Below are 25,378 nucleotides of genomic sequence, written 5' to 3'. Positions count from 1 at the left end.
ACAATCTATGCGACTTACTTACTTTCAGAGGGAGGATAATGGACTCCATTTTTAGAATGACATCTAGATTTTTGGAAATGGCAAAATACATCCTTTTTTGGGGCTTGCTTATTCTTAATTTGTTACAAAGTTTTCATTTTTCTCTTTGTATTTGTGGATAGGGTTATTGGGTACAAGGAGGGTTGTCAGAAATTTTTTAAATACATAAAAAATGTTAAAGAGGTTTAAAAAAGGCAAGGTTTGGCAGTTGGTTGCATGCATGGAGGTGGGGAGGGAGAGTAGGGGTAAGTGAGGACTCAAGGATAATGGCATGTTCGTGCCTTTGAGAGAAATAGGGAAATTTGAAAGAAGACAGGGTTTGGGGGGAAAGATTATCAGTTCTGTTTTGGACCTGTTGAGTTTGAAATTTCTCTGGGATATCCAGTTTGAAATGTCCATTAGGCAATTGGTGGTGGGAGACCTAGAAAAGAGACTATGGCTTGGATATATAGGTCTGCATAAATGTGATACTCAAAACCCAGGGCAGCCAGTGAGGTTGCCAAGAAGAAGGAAGGGGGGTGTAGCAGGGAGAGAAGCAGAGATGGCCCAGAACAGAATCTTAGGAAATTCACACAGTTGGAGGAGTGTGATGTATAGGATGATTCAGCAAAGGAAGAATCAGACAGGAGAAAAACCAGGAGAGCTTAGTGCCACCAAAAGCCCAAAGAGGAGAGCGTGTCCAGGAGTATATAGTTGTCAACAGTGTTATGTGCAGCAGAAAGAAGGATTGAGAAAAGACAATCAGATTTAGCAGTTAGGAAGTCATTGGTAACTTTGGAGAGAACAGCTTGAGTTGAGTTTATGGAGGTCATTTGTCAAATTGTAGACAGTCAAGGAATGAGAGAGCGAGGAAGTGATGGTAGGGAGTATAGATGGCTTTTTGAAGGGATTGAGTACAGAAAAGAAGGAGAAGCCATTCATTTAAATTCAGCTAGTGTTTATTAACAACTTACTCTGTCTAGTACCGTGTTAGCAGTACAAAGACAAAAGGAAAAGAAAAGTCCTTTGCCCTCAATGAGCTTGTGTTCTTCCTGGCATTACAGCATACAAATGTATAAATTGATATAAGATCATTTGAAGATGGAGAGAGTACTAACCAAGGGCCTCAGGAAGAGGTTTCCAGAACCTTGAAGTTGTGAGGGGTTCTGAGAGGTCAAAAATTCTAAGCATGGGGTTAATCTGTGCTGAGGGAGGATTGAGAGAGGATTGAGATAGGCCAGTTCTATTGGAAAATAAAGTGTGTAAAGGAGGACAATGTGAAGTGAGTCTGGAATGACAGGCAGAAGACATGGCGAAGGGCTTTAAATGCCAATATGAGGAGTTGGTATTTACTTAGAGTTACATTAAGGCAGTGTAGGATTGCAGATTGTCAAGGATTCAGTAATAACAAGAATAAATGCTTGAACCTAGCTTTTCTGGATTCCATGACTAGCTCTTCATTTACTATGAAGCCTCTCTAAATTTCTTAAAGTTTAAAATTTGGATTCAGTCTTCTCCATTGAACGATAATTTTATGCAGTAAGTTATTAATCCATTGCACTTTACCAATTTTGACCCATCTCCTTTCTCTTCCGTGTTTGGTTTGTATCATGATTAAAGTTATGGTAATAATGATAAGAGCTAACTGTGGCTTGTAAGTAATGCTTTATTTGAGACTTACTGTGTTTTGACTCCAGGTTAAGTGCTCTTATCTTAGGCTACTTTTCAATGTAGGTTAAAGTTGTCTGACAATAGAAGTAGCCTATTTGTAGCTAATTATTTTATATCATTAGTTTTTTGTTTGTTTTATACCTCTTTTTATGTATGGAAAGGACTGTGGAGTTGAAAGGGGAAAAGAAGCCTGGATTCAATCTTCCTTTCTTACCATTTTTTAGGATTAGGATTATAGGCTCATTGGTTTGGATCTGAAATGTGTTTTAGAGGTCATCTTAGTTCAGTTCCTTCATTTTACACGTGAAGGAAACTGAGGCTTAGGTACACAACCATCATGTTCCCTGTGAATTTGTTCTTCTCTAGGCTGAATAACCCTACTTCCTTCAACTGATGCTGATGTGATATGGCATGGCCTCAAGGCCCTTCACCATTTGGGATTCCTTTCTCTGGATATGATAGTTATGGGGAATAAGCATTTTCTATTTGGCTCCAACAGGCAGAACCAGAAGTAATGTATGAAAATTGTGAAGAAGCAAACAGCTTCTCCAAAAATTTAACAACTGGGCTATCTCACAAAGTAGTAAATGGGTTCCCTCTCATTAGAGGTCTTTAAGGTGTTAGATGATAGGTGACTCATCTTCATTAAGCATTGGAGGAGGTGACTGCTGAGGTCCCTTCCAACTCTAAAATTCAGTTATTTTGTGACTTATTATTGAGGAAACCTGGCTTAACATCCTGGATCTGCTATTTATTAGTTGTGTGAATAACATACCTGAGCCTCGGTTTATTTGTATAAAGAAAGGATAATGATATATGTCCTTTACATGTTATGGTTTTGCAAAAAAAAAAAAAAAAAAACCACTTCCTAATCCCTAAGAGCTATAGAAATGCGAACTACCTTTCATCATAAAGAAAAACTTCTTAATAATTAGAGCTGTCTAAAAGTGGAATATGCTGCTTGGTGATGTCATTGAGTTTCTCGTTATTGGAAATCTTGAAGTTGGAAGTAAAGGCTTGTTGACCACTTGTTTAGGGACGTGGTGGAGGAACATTCTCTAAATACAGGTTAAACTGTAGGACAAGGTGATTTTTCAAAGTCCTGTCCAACTTTAAAATTCTATGAAGCATTGGTCATACAACCAGCTTTCTTCAATTCCCTCATCTAGCAGCTTAACTTTTAGTGAACAGATTATTTTCATTAATAAGTATTTGAGTTTCAACTAAGTGTACAAAAAGTCCAAATAAACTCTTGTCCATTTTCTCTTTATTTTAATCTGCTTTGGACACATGTTCAATATCCTCAAATTTCCTTTACATAAATGAGCGGTAATCAAGATACCTTTTTGCTTGCTTTTCTCTGCAGTAGTCAAGAGAAGTAGCTTAGTTGTTTGATCCATGTTTCAATTGGTTGGCAGGTATTTACTTAGCTCCCACTATGTGCTAAGCCCTCTGCTTGTTCCTGAATATACAACCTCTGACCACCCCCTAAATAAAATTCCTTGCCCTCAAGGAAGAGTCGAAGTAAGTACAAGGTAACTTGAGAAAAGGACATAACAGCTGGGAGATCAAGAAAGATTTTCTGTAGGAGAGCTGAGCTTATGAAACTTAAGTATTTTCAGAGGATGAAGGGGGAGGGGGAGGAAGGATGCGTTCTAGATAAGGGGTGTGCAAAGGTATAGAATTAGGAGATGTATATGAGATGTAAATAGTAAGATGACAAGTTTAGACTTGAAAACTTAAAGAGGGGCAATGTGTAAAAAGTTTGGAAAAGTAGGTTGGAGCCTGGTTGTGAAGGTCTTTAAATGGCTAATAAAGGGATTTGACTCTAGAGATCATAGGAAGCCAGTAGAGTTTGAGAAGACCATGGTCAATACCCATGCTTCAGGAATATGATTTTGGCAGTTGTGTTGGAGGGCAAATTGGAGAGGGGAGAGACTTGAGACTGGGAGACCAATTGGTGTATTGATGGTGATTCAGAAACAAAAAAGACACCTCTTTACCCTCAAGGAATTTACGTGTATCTAGGGGGAGCCTCTCTCTCTCTCTCTCTCTCTCTCTCTCTCTCTCTCTCTCTCTCTCTCTCTCTCTCTCTCTGTGTGTGTGTGTGTGTGTGTGTGTGAGAGAGAGAGAGAGAGAGAGAGAGAATTCTTTCTCTGGATGCAAACATATCTTCCTTCATAGGGCCTTTGCAGTTAATTTGGGTATTTGTAATGGAATGACTTGGCACTCAAGGGTGTTCTTAAAACGATACTGCTGTTACTGGATTCAGTGTTCTCTGATTCTACTCACTTTGCTCTTTATTATTTCGTGCAAGTCTTCCCTTGTTTTTTCTAAAATCATTGAGCTCATTTCTTACTGCAGAGTAATCTCTCGTGAACATGCACCACAGTTTGTTTAGGCATTCCCCAATTGACGGGCATCCCTGCAATTTCTAGAGTTTCGATAAATATTTTAGAGTATATAGGCTCTTTTCCTTTTTCCTTAATCATCTTGGGAAACCTAATAGTGGTATTAATGGGTCAAAGGGTGCAGTTTAATCACTCTGTGGGCATAATTCCAGATGGCTCTCAAAAAATGGTTGGATCAGCTCACACATCCACCAGCAATGAATTAAAGTCTCAATTTTTCCACATCCCCTTCAACATTTGTCATTTTCCCTTTCAATTTTAATCAATCTGATAGGTGTAAAATGGTATCACAGGGTTGTTTTACTTTATATTTCTCTAATCAGTAATAATTTAGATCATTTTTATATGATTATAAATTGTTTTGATTTCTTCATTGGAAAACTACCTGTTCATAGCCTTTGACCATTTATCAATTGGGGAATGACTTGTATTCTCATAGATTTGACAAAGTTCCTTATATGTTTGAGATATGAGACCTTTATCTGAGGAACTGTCTATAAATTTTTCCTCCAATTTTTTGCTTTCCTTCTGATCTTGGCTATGTTGGTTTTATTTGTACAGAACCTTTTAAATTTAATGTAATCAAAAATTATCCATTTTACAGCTCACAATGCTCTCTATCTCTTGTTTGTTCATAAATTGTTCACCTATTTTTTCCAGCTATGATTTTGAATAGTGCTAATAAAGTATTCTTTGTAAACTGAACTATTATTAAAGAGCTGTTAGTTTTCTGAAAATGAAAGAATGTTAGGGAGGTGATGGTTTGCTTCCCTCCAGTTTCTTTGGTGACCATGAGGAGGGTAAAGCAGTTATAAAAGGAGAGAAAAATATCTGAATTGGTCTTAGTTCTTAATTCTAAAGCTGTGCAGTTTTTGAGGTAGCTTTTGACTATTCCTTCTTGATATAAATTCAGTAAATTTAAGTATAAATTAATTTAATTCAGTTCAAAAAGCAATTTTTAAGTGCAATGCACTGTTAGCTGCTGGGGATACAAAGATAAAAACAGAGTAATACCTGCCAGCAAACAGCTTTATATTCTATTGGAGGGAGAAAGCTTGTGCACAAATATTAAATGTTAATTATTTGAATGAAGGCTTAGGTGGTATATTTATCAAAGTTGAAGATGGTACAAAGTGAAGAGGAGATAGCTCCTACCTTGAATGATAGAAGTGGATCCAAAGATATCTTTGCAAACTGAAACAGTGTACTGAAATGAACAAATTCAGTAGAAACAATTGTTTTACCTTGAGTTAAGCACAAATACTTGATGGGGAATGTGAATAGAGAGGTATTATTGCTCAAAAGACTAAAGGGTTCTGTGGATTGTAAGCAAATTGTATTTCATCACTGTGGGGAATTACTCTCAGTACGGAAATTCCCTTAACTGATACAGCTTGCCAGCTCCTTCGTAGCTTAGACTTGTGTGGAGGCACTGAGATGTTAATTGACATATATTTGGTTTTACAATTAGTATCTTTCAGAGGCTCAAACCCAGGTCCTCCTGACTCCAAGACCAACCTTTTCCACTATGCCTCTCTTTCTCAGACTTGACTACATTAGTGTATTGTCCAGAGCAAAGGGAGGAGACAGTCTTACTACATAACTAAAGTTATCTTGTGCCCAGTGTTGGGTGTCACATTTAAAAATTGTCAATCAAGCAACAAATGTTAAGTGCCTATCACATGCCAAGTACTGTGCTAGGTGTAGGGGATACACATAGAAAGAGTGAAACAATATTTATTCCCAAGGAACTTACATTTTAATTATGTTGACAAATTGTATTGCTAGAAACCATGTCAGTGATATAGCTTGAAAAAGGACTGGAGATGGGTGGTGTGGTGAGAAGTTCTTTATTGGGATATTATAGCCATCTTTCAATGGTTGAAATATAGAGAAGGGATTGCCTGGCCTCAAAGGACAGAAATTTAAGGGAACATGTTTTTCCATTCAACTAAAGGAAAAACATCCTGATTCTTAGAGCTGTTCTAGAAGGTAGTAAGATTGTTCATCATTGGAAGTTTTTAAGCTAGAGACTTACTTTGGACAAATGTTACAAAAAGGATTAGTACTTTGAAGGGTAGAGGTTGGACTAGGTGATATCTGAAATCCCTTCCAATTCTCTGTGTGATAATTCTAGTAATATGTTTAAATATAAAAATATGCTGTGACTATCTTGGAGTGATTAGGCTTAACAGAATTGGGAGACAGATAAATGAATTATTACTTTGGATCTGTGATGGATCATTAAACTAGTACGTTTTCAGCATTTTCTGTAGCGCTATACTTTGTCAGTCTAGTCAGTTTCTTAAATGGGAAAGGGCCTTCTAAACAAAAGGTTTGTCCATGAGCTCAATTAATTTTTCTTCAATATTCAGTATTTATTTTACTTTTTTTCAATCAAAGAGCATTTATTTTATCCTTTACTAAGAGTTTTTGTCTTGGACATAGCTAAACTTTGGGAACCTACCTCAGAAGAGCAAGTATTGGGAAGCAGACATGAATGGCAGGAAGGACTCTAAACAGGTGTTAACTCACAAAAGGAAATTTTCAGTAAGAAAAATACTCATGAAAATACCCGTATTTTTATGTGGAGGGAAAAAGGGAGAATGGGGAGAGAGGCTTTTATGGAACAAAACCAGATTTTTTAATGCAGTTAACTTGAGACTAGATTGTAACAAAAGGGAAACAATACTATTATATTATGCTATGTTATTATATAGTATATTTCTACTATAGTATGCTGATCATACCCCCCTTTTTTCAGTCTTTTCATCATCTTTATTACTTTCACCCCCACCCCCTTAAAATTAGTTATTTGCCATCTTGTTGGGCCTACTGACAGAGAATCTTCTTGATTCTAAATCTTCTTGATTCAGTCTTTATTATATAGTGGTATATATGAGTATGAGCTGGCTAAACAAGATAGCTAAGATCTGCCAGATAAGCAGTGAAATAAAACTGATATTATGTGATAAAGTACTTAGATTCATTCTCTTCAGTTATTCTTTATACATTTAACAAACACTTTCTCTCCATTCATTGATTCATAGTTAGGGTAGGTTCTTTGTAGATTCTTGGTAAGCTATAAGAGTAAAATGGTGAGATGCCACTACCATTGTCTCTACGTGCACTGTATTGCAATACATGCACTGTATTGAACCTGAACTGGGGCAAAAGGTAAAAACAGGCATGAAACACATAGTCACCATTATCCCTTCCACATCCTGACTTTCATCATTGCTATTTCAGTATATCTTAGGTCACCATAAGAAATTAAATGGGAATTTTTTGGGAGTTTTGTGGAAGCGTCAGACGACATACAAAGGCCAGCAGAAGACATGGAAAAAGTTTAGAAACTCAGAAATGAATAAAATATATGTACACAGTATTGTATTGTATCAGCACATTTTATCTTTTAATACCATAAATATGTCCAAATTTTATAATAAGGTACTGCAAAAGAAAAAGGGAAAATCAGACTTCTGTGGTATGGAAGGCCAAAAAATTTTATTTGGATTTTCCAGATGGGGGGAGGGGAGCACTGCACCTCTAAACCCAGTGATGTGGAAGGAATAACTGTAAATGTGAAACTGAGTATAAATGCCATGGGAATTTACAGAAGAAGAAATAATTAGGGAAGCCCTTGTGGAAGAAGTATAACTTGAACTGAGCTTTTTGAAACCTTTGATAGGACTTGGATATTAATAGGTTAGAAGAGGGGGGACTTTTCTGGCCAGAGAAGCAATATGAGCACATTTATACACAATTACCATTTTAGGTGCACACAGTTTCACTGCTATATTCTCATCCCTGTTCAATTTATTTACTCTAGTTATATACACTGCCTGTCCTATTATAAACAAACTCCCTTTTATTCACCACCTTTTCCTTCTACTTCTTGCCTTGAATATGTTGTTTTGTTGTTCATTCATTTCAGTTATGTTTGATTCTGTGTGAAGAGCGTCACATGCCAACAAGAGTTCATATTGGAACTTGGGAGGTATTAGGGAATCACTGGACTTTTTGGAGTAGGGCGTGACTTAGTCATATATGTATTGATTGAAATGGGAGCAGGCTTCAGACTGAGACCAATTAGGAGGCTTTCTAATAGTTTAGTAGAGGTAATGAAAGCTGTGTAAGCAGAGAAAAGGGGACTTATTAAAAGAGACATGTTCTGAAAGATAGAATTGATAAGATCTGGCAACTGATTAGATACGTGGAGAGTGAATGAGAGTCAGTGATTGTGCTGAGGTTTTGAACTTGGATTTCTAGAAGGATGATGGTGCCCTTGATAATAATAGCAAAGTTTGGAAAGGGGGTAGGTTTGAGGGAAAAGGTAGTAAGTTCTATTGTGGACATGTTGAATTTTAGTTTTAGTTGCCTGTGGGTCATTGTGAGAAAAGGCCATGATATTTAGCAAGTAAAAGATCATTTACATCTTTGGAAAAATCACTTTCAGTTAAAAGCAGTGCACCTGGCAAAGATTGAGGGATGAGAGGATATGAAGTGGAAGCAAAGTGCGTAGAATGCTTGAGAAAGAAAGGAGAGATAGGATGATGGCTTGAGGGAATTGAAGGGTCTAGTGAAGGTTTTGTTTTGTTGTTTGAAGGTAATATTTGTAGGCTGCTGGGAAGGAGAACAGTAGATAAGCAGAGATTGAAGATTAGAAAGGTTGATTGAGGTAGCACAATCTTCTGGAGAATATACAAAGGATAGAGCTCTGGCCCTGAAGTAGGTAAGACCTGAGTTTGAGCCATGCTTCTGATAGATGCTAGTTGTATGTTCAAAGATAAGTCAATTAATGTCTCAGTAGCCCTAACACAGCTTTTATGTTATAGAGGAGTTGATGATCTGTAACAGTGAAGGGAATTTCCATACTGGAAGTAATTACCCATACTGTTGATGTATAAGTTTCAGTCCAACATTCTGCTTGCAGTCCACAAAACAATTTTGTCTTTTGGGTTCAAATCTGGACTCTGACACTTACTAGCTGTGTGATCCTGGGCAAGTTGCTTTCAGTTTCATCATCAGTAACATGGGGATGATAATGGTACAGTTTTCATTATTCACAGTAGTTATGTTCTGTAAAATCACCTTGAATACTGAATTAACAAATATTGAACCATTGTTTCTAGGAGAAATACAGGGTTAGGTTCCTGTGAACCTTTGGTTACAACATTTACTTTGCCTCACATACAAATAGCAATTTTCTTCTTCCATTTTCTGGATGTACTGTATTGTTGATTTGCTAAAATTGAACTCACAACCAATAGCACTATATAACCCATCCTTGCATGAAGCTTATTTAATGTATTTTCTCTGTAAGGTATATCACAGCCTTCTTACACTTAGGAACACTAGATAGTACTTAAGCACTATGCTTGAGGGCTATTTTAAACAGCAGAATCACTAACAAAAAAGCACAAAAAAAAATGCAAAAATCATTGCACTAAATAGATCTAGAAAAGGAAATTTGTTTATAGCGTAAGAGCTGAAACAAGAAGGCAGAACATCTCCTTATTTGACCTCGGCTGGAAATATCTATATCAGGTGACTCATTTCTTGCCACTCTGGGCATGACTATGAAAGCTCTGCAAGTATTGATTTGGGATTTACAAATACATTTTAGGGAGTGGGTGAATTCATAAATAGAAAATCTGCAAATGGAGGCAGAGCCAAGATGGCAGCTAGAAAGCAGCGACTTGCCTAGGCCTGTCCCCTAGGACCCTCCAAACACCTATAAAAATGGCTCTGAACGAATTCTAGAACCACAGAACCCACGAAATAGCAGAGAGAAGCAGGGCTCCAGCCCAGGTCAGCTTGGATGGTGGCTGGGTAAGGTCTATCATGCACAGAGCTGGGAGCAGAGCAGAGCTCAGCCTGGGCGGCGGCAGGACCAACCGGACAGGGAGCTGGGCAGAGTCGGCCCTAGGGCCCTGAATCAGTGAGCTGTGGCAGTTATCAGACTTCTCAACCCACAGACACCAAAGGCAACAGAGAAGGTTAGTGGGAAAAGCTGTGGGGGACAGAGTTCGAGGTTCAGCCACCGCCCCAGGGGCAGTGGGGGAGTTGCAGCTACAGAACTACAGCTGCAGTTACTTCCGGGCCCAGGCCCACCTGGTGGGAGGAATTAAGTGGCGGATCAGAGCAGGAGTGCAGAGCTTGCTTAAGATTTGTGTCAGGTCCAGGTTGGTGGTTCTTGAGGAAGGAGAAGTGCTGGTGTGGCAGAACTGGCTATATAGAAATGGCTCTGAAATCAATGGCACATCCCCTCAAGCTTAGAACAAAGTACTCTTTGCTCTACAAGCAATCATACCCCAGTGAAAAACTCAAGGGTCAGGTAGTTGGCTGGGAACATGGCCAGGCAGCGAAAACGCACTCAGATTCAGTCTTAGACTTTGGAATCTTTCTTTGGTGACAAAGAAGACCAAAACATACAGCCTAAAGAAGTCAACAAAGTCAAAGAGCCTACACCAACAGCCTCCAAGAAAAACATGAACTGGTCTCAGGCCATGGAAGAGCTCAAAAAGGAGTTGGAAAAGCAAGTTAGAGAAGTAGAAGAAAAACTGGGACGAGAAATGAGAATGATGCAAGAGAACCATGAAAACAAGTCAGTGACTTGCTAAAGGAGACCCAAAAAAATACTGAAAAAAATATTGAAAAAAACAACACTTTAAAAAACAGACTAAATCAAATGTCAAAAGAGCTCTAAAAAGGCAATGAGGAGAAGAATGCCTTGAAAGGCAGAATTAGCCAAATGGAAAAGGAGGTCCAAAGACCACTGAAGAAAATACTACCTTAAAAATGAGATTGGAGCAAGTGGAAGCTAGTGACTTGATGAGAAATCAAGATATTATAAAACAGAACCAAAGGAATGAAAAAGTGGAAGACAATGTGAAATATCTCATGGGAAAAACCACTGACCTGGAAAATAGATCCAGGAGAGATAATTTAAAAATTATTGGACTACCTGAAAGCCATGATCAAAAAAAGAGCCTAGATATCATCTTTCAAGAAATAATCAAGGAGAACTGCCCTGATATTCTAGAGCCACAGGGCAAAATAGAAATTGAAAGAATCCACAGATCGCCTCCTCGAAAAGAGCCCAAAAAGAAAACTCCTAGAAATATTGTTGCCAAATTCCAGAACTCCCAGATCAAGGAGAAAATACTACAAGCAGCCAGAAAGAAACAATTTGAGTATTGTGGAAAAATAATCAGGATAACACAGGATCTAGCAGCTTCCACATTAAGGGACCAAAGGGCTTGGAATATGATATTCTGGAGGTCAGTGGAGCTAGGATTAAAACCAAGAATCACCTACCCAGGAAAACTGAGTATCATGCTCCAAGGCAAAATAATGACTTTCAATAAAATAGAGGACTTTCAAGCTTTCTCAGTGAAAAGACCAGAGCTGAATAGAAAATTTGACTTTCAAACACAAGAATCAAGAGAAGCATGAAAAGTTAAACAAGAAAGAGAAATCACAAGGGACTTACTAAAGTTGAACTACATATATATACACATATGTGTATATATATGTATATGTGTATATGTATATATGTGTGTGTATATATATATACACATATACACACAGAGGGCACAGGGTGAGTTGAATATAATGGGATGATATCTAAAAAAATAAAATCAATCTAAGGGATGAGAGAGGAATATATTGAGAGAGACAGAAAAGGAAAGATAGAATGGGGTAAATTATCTCGCATAAAAGTGGCAAGAAAAAGCCATTCTGTAGGAAGAGAAGAGAAGGCAGGTGAGGGGGGGAATGAGTGAATCTTGCTCTCATCAGATTTGACCTGAGGAGGGAATACCATACACACTCAATTGGGTATCTTACCCCACAGGAAAGAAGGAGGAAGGAGATAAAAAAAGTGGGGATGATAGAAGGGAGGGCAGATAGGGGGTGGAGGTAATAAAAAACAAATGCTTTTGAAAAGGGACAGGGTCAAGGGAGAAAATTGGATAAAGGGGGATAGGATATGAAGGAGCAAAATATTGTTAGTCTTTCAAAACATGAGTATTGTGGAAGGGTTTTGCCTAATGATGCACATGTGGCCTGTGTTGAATTTCTTGCCTTCTTAGGGAGGGTGGGTGGGGAGGGAAGTGGGGAGAGAATTTGGAACTCAAAGTTTTAACAGAAGATGTTCAAAAAAAAAGTTTTTGCATGCAACTAGGAAATAAGATATACAGGCAATAGGGCATAAACATCTGTCTCGCCCTACAAGAAAGTAAGGGAAAAGGGGATGGAGGGAGGGGGGTGACAGAAGGGAGGGCTGACTGGGGAATGGGGCAATCAGAATATATGCCAGCTTGGAGTGGGGGGGAGGGTAGAAATGGGGAGAAAATTTGTAGAAATGCTGAGAACTGAAAATAATAAATTTTTTAAAAAAATCTGCAAGTAATGTATCCACCTCTTCTTATAAGGATAAAATAAAATGATATTTGTAAAGCTATATATCAGTGTTAGCTGTTAGGTAGAATGGCTGTCTTGGTGGGAATATAGAATACCTCTTTATTACAGACTGAAGTAGGGGAATATAAAGGGATGATATCAAGAAGTTGTAAGATACAGTTAAAAGGAAAAGAGGGAGCTTTCCAGAATCCTGTCTGAGGACAAATAGTACACACTGGTAGCTTCAAATTTGAAAGTGGAAGGAAAGGGACAAGTAAAATGGGAGTTAGTTGGAGCAGAAGGGCCAAATTTAAAAAGGTGAAAGATCTCTCTGTGTTTCAAGGCAGTGGCAGAGCTGGAGGAGTTATCATATATGCCAGCCAGAGACAGTGCAAGTATAGGAGTAAAGTCCATCAGGAGTTAGGCATGGGATCAAGGACACAAGTGGAGTCATTGTTCAGAGACTTAAGGGAATGAAAATGAAGGGTAGCCTTTGTGGAGAATTAGAGTAGATACAGGAACTCAACTAGAATAATCTCCTGTTATTAAAGTAGAAGGTAAGAGTAAATTGAGTGTTTATGGGTGGAATGAAGTGTTTGAAAAGTCAAGAAGGCTCAGTAAAATAGCTAATCAATGTATAAGACATGGATAAAGATTTTGTAGGGAGTTGAGAGGAAATTAACATGAGAATAAAGTGCTTTCTGCAGATGTTAGTAAAAGAATAGGGATAAAAGAATTACCAATGAGCAAGGGCTCATTTGAAGATAGACTGCAATAATTTATTGTGGGCTAGGTCTGCAGGAGAATACTTTATCTGTTTCTCCTACTTTTATTCACACCCTAGTGATTCTCACAAAGTTTGATTAAAATTGGTTTTTCACTTCTACATCTTGTGTGATTTTAAAATTGTATAACTCAATTCTTAAAATGACAGTTGAAGGCAGTTGAATGACATTTGAAGAACCTTTGGTTTCTCAACATGAAATATCTTCTCTTTCACTCTAATACTTCAGTACCTGTATGCAGAGTCCTTTGTCAGGAACTGAGATGGCTTTTTACAAAGTGTTGACATTAATACTTGAGGTATAATTAGGGAAAGAAGATCCACATAATTGAAACAGTTACATAATGGAAGGGCAGAGCAGTATGTGATTAAACACCCAAATAAGTGATATGTTAAAGTGGTACAGTAATTCAGAGAAGCAGTATTTTGTGTAATAGGACAAGATAACATTTTCTGAGGGTTGCTGTTGTATGATGTCATTGTTAAGATTGGTATGTATGTATTTCATTTACTTGAACCATTCATCTAATCAATGCCAAATCACAGCTAACTGGATATATTTTTCATAGGTGCAATGGATGAGCTTCACAGCTTAGATCCAAGAAGGCAAGAATTATTGGAAGCTCGATTTACAGGAGTTGTAAGTGGGAGCACTGGGAGCACTGGAAGTTGCAGTGTTGGAGCTAAAGTAAGTGTTGCTTTAATAAACACACTTTTATTTATATTGATTAAATATGGTTTGCAAAGGATCCTTTTATTTTGTAGCAAGAAGTTGTGACCTGTTAATATGTATAAGAAAGAGTGATTTTATGTCTGGCTTCACTATTATATTTACTTTATATTTTCTTGTAGCTTCTTTGAAATCAAAGTCTTTCTTAATTCAAATATATAGCAACAAGTATTAACTACTTCCTTGGAGCAATCTGTTTAATTTTATTTCGGTAAATATTAAGGCACTCTGTTAGATATTGAAGGTGTTTCGTAGATATGACATACTCGGCTCTCAAGGAGTTAATATCCTTGGAATATTATTTTTTATGTTCATCTCCTGTGAAGCAACTGAGTATAGATAAGACTTGAAAATAGCCTATTCACATGCAATTGAAATATTCTTTGAATCAAGGTGCTTCTTTGTAGTATGGAGCGTTGGTAATGTTTCTTGGGTTTAGCGAACTCTCCTGTTTTATCTCAATTTGCTTAACCTTTCCTACTTTTAATCAGTCTAATCAATCAGTAGTAGTTATTGAGTGCTATATGTCTAGAGCTGTGCTGTAATAGGTTTTAGGCAGAAAGATGATATTAAAGTCAAGGACCCTTCTCAAAGAATGTATTTGGGAAGCCATCAACATATATGAACCGCAGAAAAATATTAAATTTAAACTGTGGTTGAGACTTATATTTTTAGAAAAGGGACAAACCACTCTGGGCCTCATGGAGGTAATGGGACTTGAACTGTATCTTAGAGAATGAGTAGGATCTTGTAAAGTAGAGCTTAGGAAGGAAGACATTTGGAGCACAACATATGTAAAAATGGAGAGTGAGAAAGAACATGGTATATCCTTGGGAAGAATGATTGGCAAAATGAGCTCAAGCATGGATAAGGGGCTGTAGTAGTTGAAAGAGTAAGAATGGTGCCAGATGTAGTAAGCATTATAATGAAATGGTTCAGGTTTCATATTTGAAAAAAAAATTATAACTTTGTAACATTACAAAGGGAAAGCATGTTGATATATCCAGACCACTTTGTGTAATATTATACAAATGTATTTAATTTACTCTTAGGTTAGGAAAATGAACTACAGTATCTCATGAGTTGGAAAAACTAAATTATTAACAACTTCTCTAACATTTTACTGTTTGCTTTGATAATCTGAATAATTTTATCATAATTTAAATTTAAAACATTTTCAAAAAGCTACTCTGTAAGTTACCTTTTATTTCTCCACTATGTGCATAATTCTTCATTGTTCATATAAAATATGAATTTTTATGGGAATCTTAGAAAATTCCTTTGAAATTTTAATCTCAAATAATGAAATTATCTTTGGAGTGTCTAGTTTTAGTCATCCTTTACCTTCAAAACATAGGATGATAGATTTGGTGGTCAAGGGAAACTTAAGAGAACATTTGGTTCCAACCTTCTCATTTTAAAAGTAATGGAATTGACACCGAGAAGTTAAGTGATAAGTTCAAAGTAACACAGATTTTAAATTTGAGAGTCAAAATTGTCTGCTTTGTTTTCTATAATCTCTTTTATGACTTGTTAAATTATTGATTATCTCCATATCCACCATCATTCTCCTATTTTTTTTTTTGGTGTGACTTTTAATTTTTAGATTGTCAAGCCATTTGGAGTTTATTGTGGTATACAGCATAAAATGGTGGTCTATCAAATTCTATTCTATTACCTTTTAAAAAAAAAGCCCTTGGTCACTTCAAATTCAGCAGTCATTTATTAAGCACCTACTATGTGCAAAGGCACTATGCTAGATGCTGAGTATAAAAAAGTCATTAGACCCTGGCCTCAAGGGGCTTTTCTGCTGGGCAGATGCCACTGTAAAATGGGGATAATAATAGCACCTATTTCCCAGAGTTGATATGAGGATCACATGATCATTTCATATTTATCAGGTATTTACAAATATATTAAATGATATTTATAATATATTTGTAAAGCTTTTCACAGTACCTGACACATAATAGGTCTTTCATAAATGTTTGCTTCCTTTCTTCTCAAACTTTTTGTAAAGGAGCCTTCACACCTTTTTACAATCTTAAAAACTGAGGACCCCACCAAAGTTTTTGTGGGTTATATTTATTGTTATTTATCATATTAGAAATTAAAATATATTAGTCTTATTATAAAAAGTAGTTTTGACCTCATGGACCCACTGAAAGGGTCTTGTGTGACCACACTTGGAGAAGTGCTTATGTAGCGCATTCCCAAGCCTGCCCCTGATTACATACTCAGATGCCCTTGTTTACTTTTTTGTGATAGTTTTGTAACTTATCTGTGTACTTTTACTTTTGTTACACTGTTTCCCATTTACCCTTGGATTCCTACATGTGAGCTAAAACCCGAATACTTCTGATTTATGAGAGGCTATGTGACATATGTTATAATGTCAATAAGGTACAGAGCCAAGGATGGATCTTCGGGTTAGTTCTTGGTTGCCACTGCTGCTTTTGCTTAGTCCCATTATGCTGCTGCTTTTTTTTTTTTTTTACCAATTCAGGTGATCAGTAGTTTGTCTAGTTTTCTTTAGGGTATTGCAGGTTAATGTGATACCAGGAAATGTGTCTAGCCTAGGCAGACTTGCACATTAGAGACCAACCTGACTAGCTCTAGAAAAGTATGGGCGCAAGTAATTTGGCTAAGCCAGAGTTCATGTTCATGAAGTAGATGCATTGGGCTATTTATAATATAAACCAGAACCTTTAAGACTAGCTAATACCAACTCTAGTAATGTTCTGGCAGAGTCTCTAGGTATAGGGCACAGAGCAGATGTTCACTTTATATGGAATTCAACATACATTTATTTTGTTGTTTAGTCATTTTTCAGTCATGTTTGACCCTTTGTGACCCCATTTGTGGTTTTCTTGACAAAGATGCTGAAGTGGTTTTCCATTTCCTTCTCTAGCTCATTTTACAGATGAGGAAACTGAGTCAAATAGGATCACACAGCTAATATATGTCTGAGGTCAGATATGAACTCAGGAAGATGAGTCTTCCTGACTCCAGGCCTAGCGTTTTATCCACTGGGCCATCTAGCTGCCTCCCCCCCCCCCCCCCCCAAAACACAACCAAACCGCATTTATTACGCACATCTAATATATGTGAAATATTGCTCTGAATATATACAAAGTTGGGGTAAGATATTGTTCTTTCTGCTCATGGAGCTTATAGAGTTCCATCAAGAGATGGGACCTCCACAGATAATTTTAATACATAAATGCATTATGATGGTGCATAACAAGATCAAAGCATACTATTTTTCACTTTCTCACTTTATTTTTGTCTGTGTGTGTTTTTTGTCTGTTTTCGTAATACGACAAATACGGAAATAATATGTTTTGCATGAGTGTGCATGTATACCCTATATTAAATTATTCACCATCCCAGAGAGGGGGGAGGGAGAAAATTTGGACCTCAAAGTTTAAAAAAATTAATATTAAAATGTGCTTTTACATGTAATTGGGAAAAAAAATAAAATATTTTTGAAGAAAATAAAAGATGATATCAGGGACAACTAGGTGGCGCGGTGAGTAGAGCACCACCCCTGGAATCAGGAGGACCTGAGTTCAAATGTGACTTCAGACACTTGACACACTTACTAGCTGTGTGACCTTGGGCAAGTCACATAACCCCAGTTGCCCTGCCTTCCCCCCTCCAAAAAGAAAAAAAAAAAAACAAAATTTGGGGGCAGCTAGGTAGCGCAGTGAGTAGAGCACCGGCCCTGGAGCCAGGAGGACTTGAGTTCAAATCCAACCTTGGGCAAGTCACTTAACCCCAATTGCCCTGCCAAAAAGCAAAAAAAAAAAAAAAAATGATGGTATCAAGAACCCAGAGACACCTCCATACCACAGTGAGGCATTGGAGGAGGATTTGGGGAGAGAACTGCATCAGAAACAAAATGTAACATTATTCTACCCTTGTGTAAAGTTTCATGGTTTATTGACATTTGCCACACTCTCTAAAATATAATGAAGAGGGAGACAGAGAAACTAAAATCATCAAGGATGTAGAGAGAGCTTCCATTTGAGTGCAGACTAAAAAGATCACAGCTGTTCTATCTATAGATATAGGCTAAGGGGTCATAATATAACTTTACAAAATTGTGAAGAAAATGGACAAGCTTAACTTGGCTGTCTAAATTCTGAATTATAAGAATTAGATGTCATCTCTTTAATCTTTCAAGTAAAAAGGTATTGCTTTATTGATCAACTGGTTCAATTATGGAACTTTTATTAAAAAGCTTGATTAACAAATCAGTTTTTTTCTTCAATATCATTTTAAGGACACCAGCCCACATAAATCAGTGTTGAGTGGGAAAGAATATTCCAGTGGTGAGGGGTTCCAAAGATATGTATAGTTTAAAGAATATTGACATTTATGTAGTTTAACTCCTTAGCTTAGTCCCCCATCCCATCCTTTTATCTACCAGGCTTCTTGCACTAGACAAGTAACAGATAATCTCCCTCCCCTGTCAAAAAGGATAAGTGGAAGAGGCTTCTAAAAGTGAGGTTATTTTTTCTACGTGGTCCCAGATTGAGTTGCTTTAGATTCAGTTTTTCTTTCACTTTTTCTTCTTATCCCCTTTATCCTCTTGGTGTCCCCTCAATCCCTAGGAAAGAAGATCTTTTTGGTTCTCAGGACTATATTAGCTTTAAAATCTATTCCCCCTTACTGTCTTCTTGTCTCCTTGACTGAAGTATACATGTATTTGTTCAATAGGTATTTATTGAATATATTTTATAAATACTTTACTGTTTTGTTCAGCTTTCTAATCTTTTCTCTAGTAGCTATTCTGGGACATCTGACCCTTATCCTCGATCTTAACTCAGGCTTTCTGCTTTAGCCTGAGGTTCTGGAATCTGCTAGCATTATATTCTTTGAAACCTTCTTTTCTGGTCTCTGTCTTGTGGTTCATCTGCTGCCTTAACCTTTACATATAACTGAATCCTGGCTGAGAATAAGTTCCATTTCCTTCTATTCTACTTACCCCCAGCTCACGTGTTTATAGTGGGAATTGGCTGTATCATCTTGTTACCCAAACAAAGCTTTTAGGTTTAAAGCAACACTTGTAGGCATTCTTTTAAGTTCTTTTCCAAGGTACAGATTTTTACATTTTAAGGGAAATAATACCTATTTGAGAATGAGACTATTTTGTCATGTTTAATGTGACATTTTTTATGATTTTTATGACTTGTTTCTCTTTTGATTAATACTTGGTATGGTTCCCATTCCCTTGAAAAGGAAAAATAAATTATTAATTATATAGCACTTGAGGATTTAGAGGAATGGAAGTTTTATTTTTAGTTTATTATTTGAATACTTATAGCCAATTTTAATGCATTCCCTTATCACTATGCTTACCTATGATTAGGCTTTCTTTTTTTTTAAAACTAGTTTTTAACTTAAAGTTTTTTTCTTATCTTTAACAGGCATCAACAAATAATGAAAGTTCTAATCACAGTTTTGGAAGCTTGGGATCTCTAAGTGATAAAGAATCAGAGGTATGTCATTGTGTATAATTCTGTTAAAAACTTGCATCACCTTTGCTAAGTAGATATTTTTCTTTTTATTATTTATGCTTGTCCTGAAGGTTAATACTTAAATTTCATTGAAATAAAACATACTATAAAGAATAAAATTTGTTCTTATCTATAAATTGTAGTCATGTTGGCAGTTAAAAGAAATTATAATCTGGGTAGCTCTGTAAGTGACCTTGAATATTGGCTATATAAAATGGTCTTGTTCTTAGAATTAGAAAGTTATTAGTCAGGAATAATTTTAGGATGTTAAGGTGATTTTTCGAATAACATTGAGTATATGTCAACATTTCTTCATTATATTTATTCTTAAACCTTCTTAGTTTCATCCTGAAGTATTTGTTTCTTGTGTATGCATGCATGCATGCATGCATGGATGCTTCCCTTTGTGGGGCACAGATATTCCTCTTTCAGATTTTGCTATTGATGTTCATTCTTTCAATCTAAAGACTTTCTCGTCGTCTTTCCTTCATGAAAACATGTATTGAATAAGCACATATTTAGTGTTGGGGTATAGGTCAATTTTGAGCATGCTGTACTTAATAGCATCTTTTAAAAAGCATTTGTGTTGGAAAATCTTTGAGGTGTACGTACATAGTGGATCATGCATTTTCAGTTTTGGTTGATTGATCCTTTGGAGTTTTATCTCACTAGATGTTAAGACAGTCTGGCAGTGTTTCGTTAAATAGTTAATACATTTCATATTTTTCCCTGTCAGTGTAACTGCATTCTGACTTTGATCTATTCCAATCTTTGTTTTTCTCGGGTTAGTGTAGCTATATTGTGTTGACATTGAGTATCAACAGGCTTTTCAGCAGTCAGTAACTATAGATTTGGTATTGGCCTTTAGTGGAGAGAGAATACTGAAAAAGCCATCTTCATGTTGTATGCCATTCATAAGCATCTGATCTTTTATTGCCTGGATCATTTTATGGAGTAATATACAGGCATCCTCAAACTCCAAAGGAGTGTGGCATAGTGGCATAGGCCTCTGACTCATCAGGCTTTCCCTTCCACAGAGACAACTGGCAGGCAGCTGAAAGGACACTGTACAAGTGAATGGGACATTATCTGCAGTAGGTTCTCTTGAGGTAAGCTTTAGCAGGCCCTCTTGAAACCAGTTACCACAGATTAGATTTTTTTATTAATTTAGTATGAACTAGGGCCTCAATTATTTTTAGTTTTAGGTTTAGCTAAATAGAGTTTCTCAAAAGCTGTGGTTATGAAAGATAATTTCACTACCACTTTCCAGAAGTTTGAGGCACTTCTTGTTAACTCCATAGTATTAGGTATATTTGATAAATTCACATACCTCTCCTATTTTATAACCATTTGTTTGGTCAGGGCCAGTGAGGCATATTTTAGACATGGTATTTAATTTCTTTTCATTTAAACAGTTATTCCTATTTGGTTTTTATTGGGAAATATTAGTGAATAAAGAAGTAAGTGATTTATAACACTGTCATCTTTTTTTCCATGTTGTTTTGCAGACTCCTTCTTACTTCCAAATAGATGTATATATTCCAAATAGATTTCAGCATTTAGGGCTTATTTACGAGAAATCATCTTTTATAAGAATAATTTTGTTCTCTTTAGAAGATTTCCAAGGATGACTTGAATTTAGTATGTACTTATAATGTAAAATATGTTTCTTGGTTGGGCAGAGTGCCTTCTGCTACATAATTTTGTTAGTGCTTTTCAGGGTAAGTGATATAACCCATTCTTTATGTGATGCAGTTTTAAGATTATGGAAGTCCTAGTCTTAAAAACTTTCATCTGTACCTGATGAATCAGATAAACCCTTGGATTTAACTTCCTGTCTCCCTAGTGGAGAAATATTATGGAAATGACTACTTTATGATAAATTTGTCCTAAGAGTTGATTTATTGATTTTTATTTCTTTCCCTGTTAAAAAAAAACAATTGAAATTACACTAGAGAATAAACCTTCCCTTCCCAAAGCCTGCTGCTGCCACCACCACCACCCTGCTGCTGCCTCCCTCCCCCCACCCCATCTCTCCCCCCAAAAAAGTCAAAGATGTATGCATACACTTGTATATATGCTGTTCTTCTGGAGAAACTGGTTGAAGTCATTCAAAACCTTATTTAAGGTGCTACTGATAGTAGGAGGAGCCTCTGGTCCACATTGGCTAGACCTCACACTTCTGCCTGCTGATAGGTACCTCTCCATTTAGTCAGTCAGTAAACAGTAATTAAGTATTTGCTACATACCAGGCACTGTGCTAAGCACTGGGGATACAAAAAGAGGCAAAAGACAATCCTTGCCCTCAAGGAGCTCACAGTCTAATGGGGGAGAGAACAAAACAAATATGCACAAATTTTTATGAGATAAAAAGGAAACCATTTAGGCACTAGAATTAAGAGGGATTAGGAGAGACTCACTCTAAAAGATAGGATTTTATTTGGTACTTGATTTAAGGTGGGGAAACTTGAAGGTGGAGATGAGGAGGGAGAGCACTCCAGAATAGAGAGATGCCAAGAAAATGCTCAGAGCTGAGAGATAAGAGTACTTTGTTCATGGAACAGCAAAAAAGCCAGTGTCACTGGATCAAAGAGTGTGTGTGTGTTGGGGGGGGGGGCGGGAGGAGCTGGGGAATAAGATGTGAGAAAACTGGAAAGATGATTTTGTATTTGATTCTGAAGGCGGTAGGGGCCACTGAAATTTATTGAGTAGGGAATTGACATAATTGGTCCTGTGCTTTAGGAAAATCCCTTTGTTGACCAATGGAGGATGGATTGCCATGGGGAGAGATTTGAGGCAGGCATACCTACTAGCAGACTATTGTAATAGTCCATGTTTGAGTTGATGGAGATTATCACCATAGTGGGGGGGGCATATGTGAGAGATATCAAAAAGATGAAATCAACTTTGGGCAGTGGGAGAGTGGGGTGGAGAATGAGTCAAGGATGACACCAAGATTTCAAGCCTGGGGAGAACTGAAAGATGATGATACCCTTAACACTAAAAGGGAAGACAAAAAATGAGGAGGGTTTGCAGAGAAAGATAATGACTTCAGTTTGTGTTGCATTTAAGCTTTCTACTGGACATCCAATTTGAGATGTCTGAAAGGATGCAAAACTGGAGGTCAGCAGAGGGGTTAGGACAAGATATGTAGATTTGAGAATCATCAGCATCATTTCTATGATAACTCATCTATGGGAGCTGATGAAATCAACCCAGTGAAGTATAGCAGGAGAAGGGGGCCCAGCACAAAACCCTGAGTGATACCAGTGGTTAGGGAGTGTGAGCTAGATGAGAATTCAGCAAAGGAAATTAAGGAGCAATCTTGATAGGTAGGGGAGAACCAGGAGAGAGTGTTGTTCTGAAAACCCAGAGAGAAGAGAGTTTCAAGAAGAGGGAGGGTGATCAAGAGTGTTAAAGCCTGCAGAGAGGTCAGGCAGAATGAGAATTGAGAAAAAGGTATTGGATTTGGCAATTAAACGATCATTGGTAACTGTGGAGAGAGCACTTTTAGCTGGAATGATGAGGTCAGAAGCTGGATTGTATGAGATTGGGAGAAGAGAAAGTAGAGGCACCTGTTGTGGATGGCCTTTTCAATGAAGAAAACATTTTAAACATTTTCTATCCTCTTTACTCTGTCTTCTGTAAATTGAACTTTCTGTACCTTTAATCCAAGATACTTAGACACTTGTTTGCCTTAGCTTCCTTATCTGTCAAATGAGCCAGAGAAGGAAATAGCAAACCACTCCAGTATCTTTGCCAAGAAAACCTCAAAAGGAGTCACAAAAAGTTGGACACAACTGAACAACAACAATGCCTTTTATATTATTTCTACTTCTAGTTGTGAATTTTTTTTTTTTACAAAGGAGTGTTAATGGAACGTACCCTCTTCATTAACTGGTGTCAGAGTATACATGTGGGCAATCTCAAACTTAATTGAATTACATTTGTAAAATTTTAAAGTTATTTATGATTTGGAATCTTTTCCCATTGTAACAATATTAGAGTGAGTTGGTTTTCAGGGTAGTCCATAAGAGCCTATTTAATCTAAACCAGTAATACTAGTTTCAAGTTCTGTGACTTAAGAGCTTGGGGTCCCTTTGCTTCAGGTAGTAGGAAGAGACGAGTTCCCCTTTGGGTAGGTTCAGGATTTGCTCTAAGCAAGATTTGGAATGCTAGGTGGTATGCTGGATAGAACAGCAGGCCTGGAGTCAGGAAGACCGTCCATCAAATCTAGGGTCAGATACTTACTAGCTGAGTGACCCTGGGCAAGTCACTTAACCCTGTTTGCTTCAGTTTCCTCATCTGTCAAATGAGCTAGAGAAGGAATTTCCTTCTCCATTGTCTTTGCAAAGAAAACCCCAAATGGCATCATGAAGAGTTGGACAAGACTGGAACAATTCAACAACAACAGTAACAAGATTTTGATTAAATGAAGTTCCCTTTATAACCTTTTTACATCCTTTTTTGTGTTCCTCTTACATCCTGGTGTCCTTTACAGTGACTACCAGTATTCTTATGCCCCAAATCCCCATTTATCCTCCAATGTTCTGTTACCAAGTTGCCTCCTCTTTTTCCTTTTTTATCTCTGCACTCCCCAAATCTCTTATTCTTTCAGTGTAGATTTATAGGTCATTTCAGCTATATGTTATAAATATAACTTGTTATTTAATGTGGTTGGTTTGATATATAAATGAATGATAGGCCTTAATTCCCTTTCTCCCTTTTCTGGACTTATTTGAAGTTTAAAGGAAGCTTCCCATTAAACCCAATAGCTCTTTTAAGTATAGATTATTTTTATTTACATTAGAAATGAACTGTGGAAACAGTTTTCTGTATTTGTGTACATATGTGTCACATGTAAAGGATCTTAGTTTAGTTGATATAGTATAACTATATTACATAAGCATATATTTACAAAATGTATACATCCATGTATTCTACAAATTTATCTTTAGCTCTCACCTTCATTTTTTCTCAAGACTTCTTAATCAAATTTGGGCAGTCTTTCCTTTCTCCATATTGAATATCAAGTTATCCACAGACATAGTTCTCTTAATATTGGATAAATAGGCTAGATATACTGCATAATGATTATCACCATGGTGTTGGACAGAGGCGCTAAAACACATGGCCAGTGGGATTCATGTGGCCAGCAATATTCCTGAGTATGGCACAAGCCAGATTAAACTGTAATGGGGAAATATTTAGCAAACAAATGATGCAATAAACCATTGATAATATTACATTTAGAAATGAAGTCTGTGTAGCCTTCTGGAATCTTTACGGTTGCATTAGTGGCCCTCGTTTCTGTTTTAGTTTGATACCATTGGACTCTAGAATCTGTTTTCTTCTTTTAGTAATTTTTAAAGAAATCTACTTTATAGAAATAAGGAAATTTAATAATTTGATTTTCAAGGGGTTGACAGTTCACTTTTAAAATATATGACTTTGTGTCTGTATGGTGAGGGAGGTGATCCTGGATTCTTTTTTTTAATTTTTTTTATCTTGGATTCTTTAAGGCTATATACCACTGGATTGTAGCCCTGGAAGACCCTACTAAACTGGCTGTCCAAGGACCAGACTAAATAGAGAAAGGAGTACCAATTGTACTGTAGGATCATTTTGGAGGGGCCACAGCCACTCCCTAACAACTAAGTCAGAGAGTGTGATGAGTATTGGTGGGAGTATCAGTATCTACAAAATTATAGATCTTTAAAGTGTGAGAGTTTTAGAGTAGTATAATTATAGTGAAATAAGACTTAAAATCTAAATTCGAATACATTCATCACAGTAGTTCATTTTTAACTATTTAATAAAGGTTGTGTTG

At 36.9% G+C, this 25,378-nt stretch overlaps 1 protein-coding gene across 3 annotated transcripts in view; it reads left to right on the top strand.

Moving 5' to 3' along the window:
* The window catches only part of TLK1 (tousled like kinase 1), a 165,659-nt gene that overhangs the window by 46,942 nt on the left and 93,339 nt on the right, over positions 1 to 25,378 (top strand). For all 3 annotated transcript variants that reach the window (XM_036744608.1, XM_036744609.1, XM_036744610.1), the window contains 2 exons: positions 13,863 to 13,981; positions 19,459 to 19,530. In XM_036744608.1, the coding sequence (XP_036600503.1) occupies positions 13,863 to 13,981; positions 19,459 to 19,530 (191 nt within the window). The remainder of the gene's footprint in view (positions 1 to 13,862; positions 13,982 to 19,458; positions 19,531 to 25,378) is intronic.

Source organism: Trichosurus vulpecula, chromosome 2, assembly GCF_011100635.1.
Source record: "Trichosurus vulpecula isolate mTriVul1 chromosome 2, mTriVul1.pri, whole genome shotgun sequence".
NCBI classification, from domain to species: domain Eukaryota; kingdom Metazoa; phylum Chordata; class Mammalia; order Diprotodontia; family Phalangeridae; genus Trichosurus; species Trichosurus vulpecula.
This window is presented reverse-complemented; position numbering and strand designations above follow the sequence as displayed.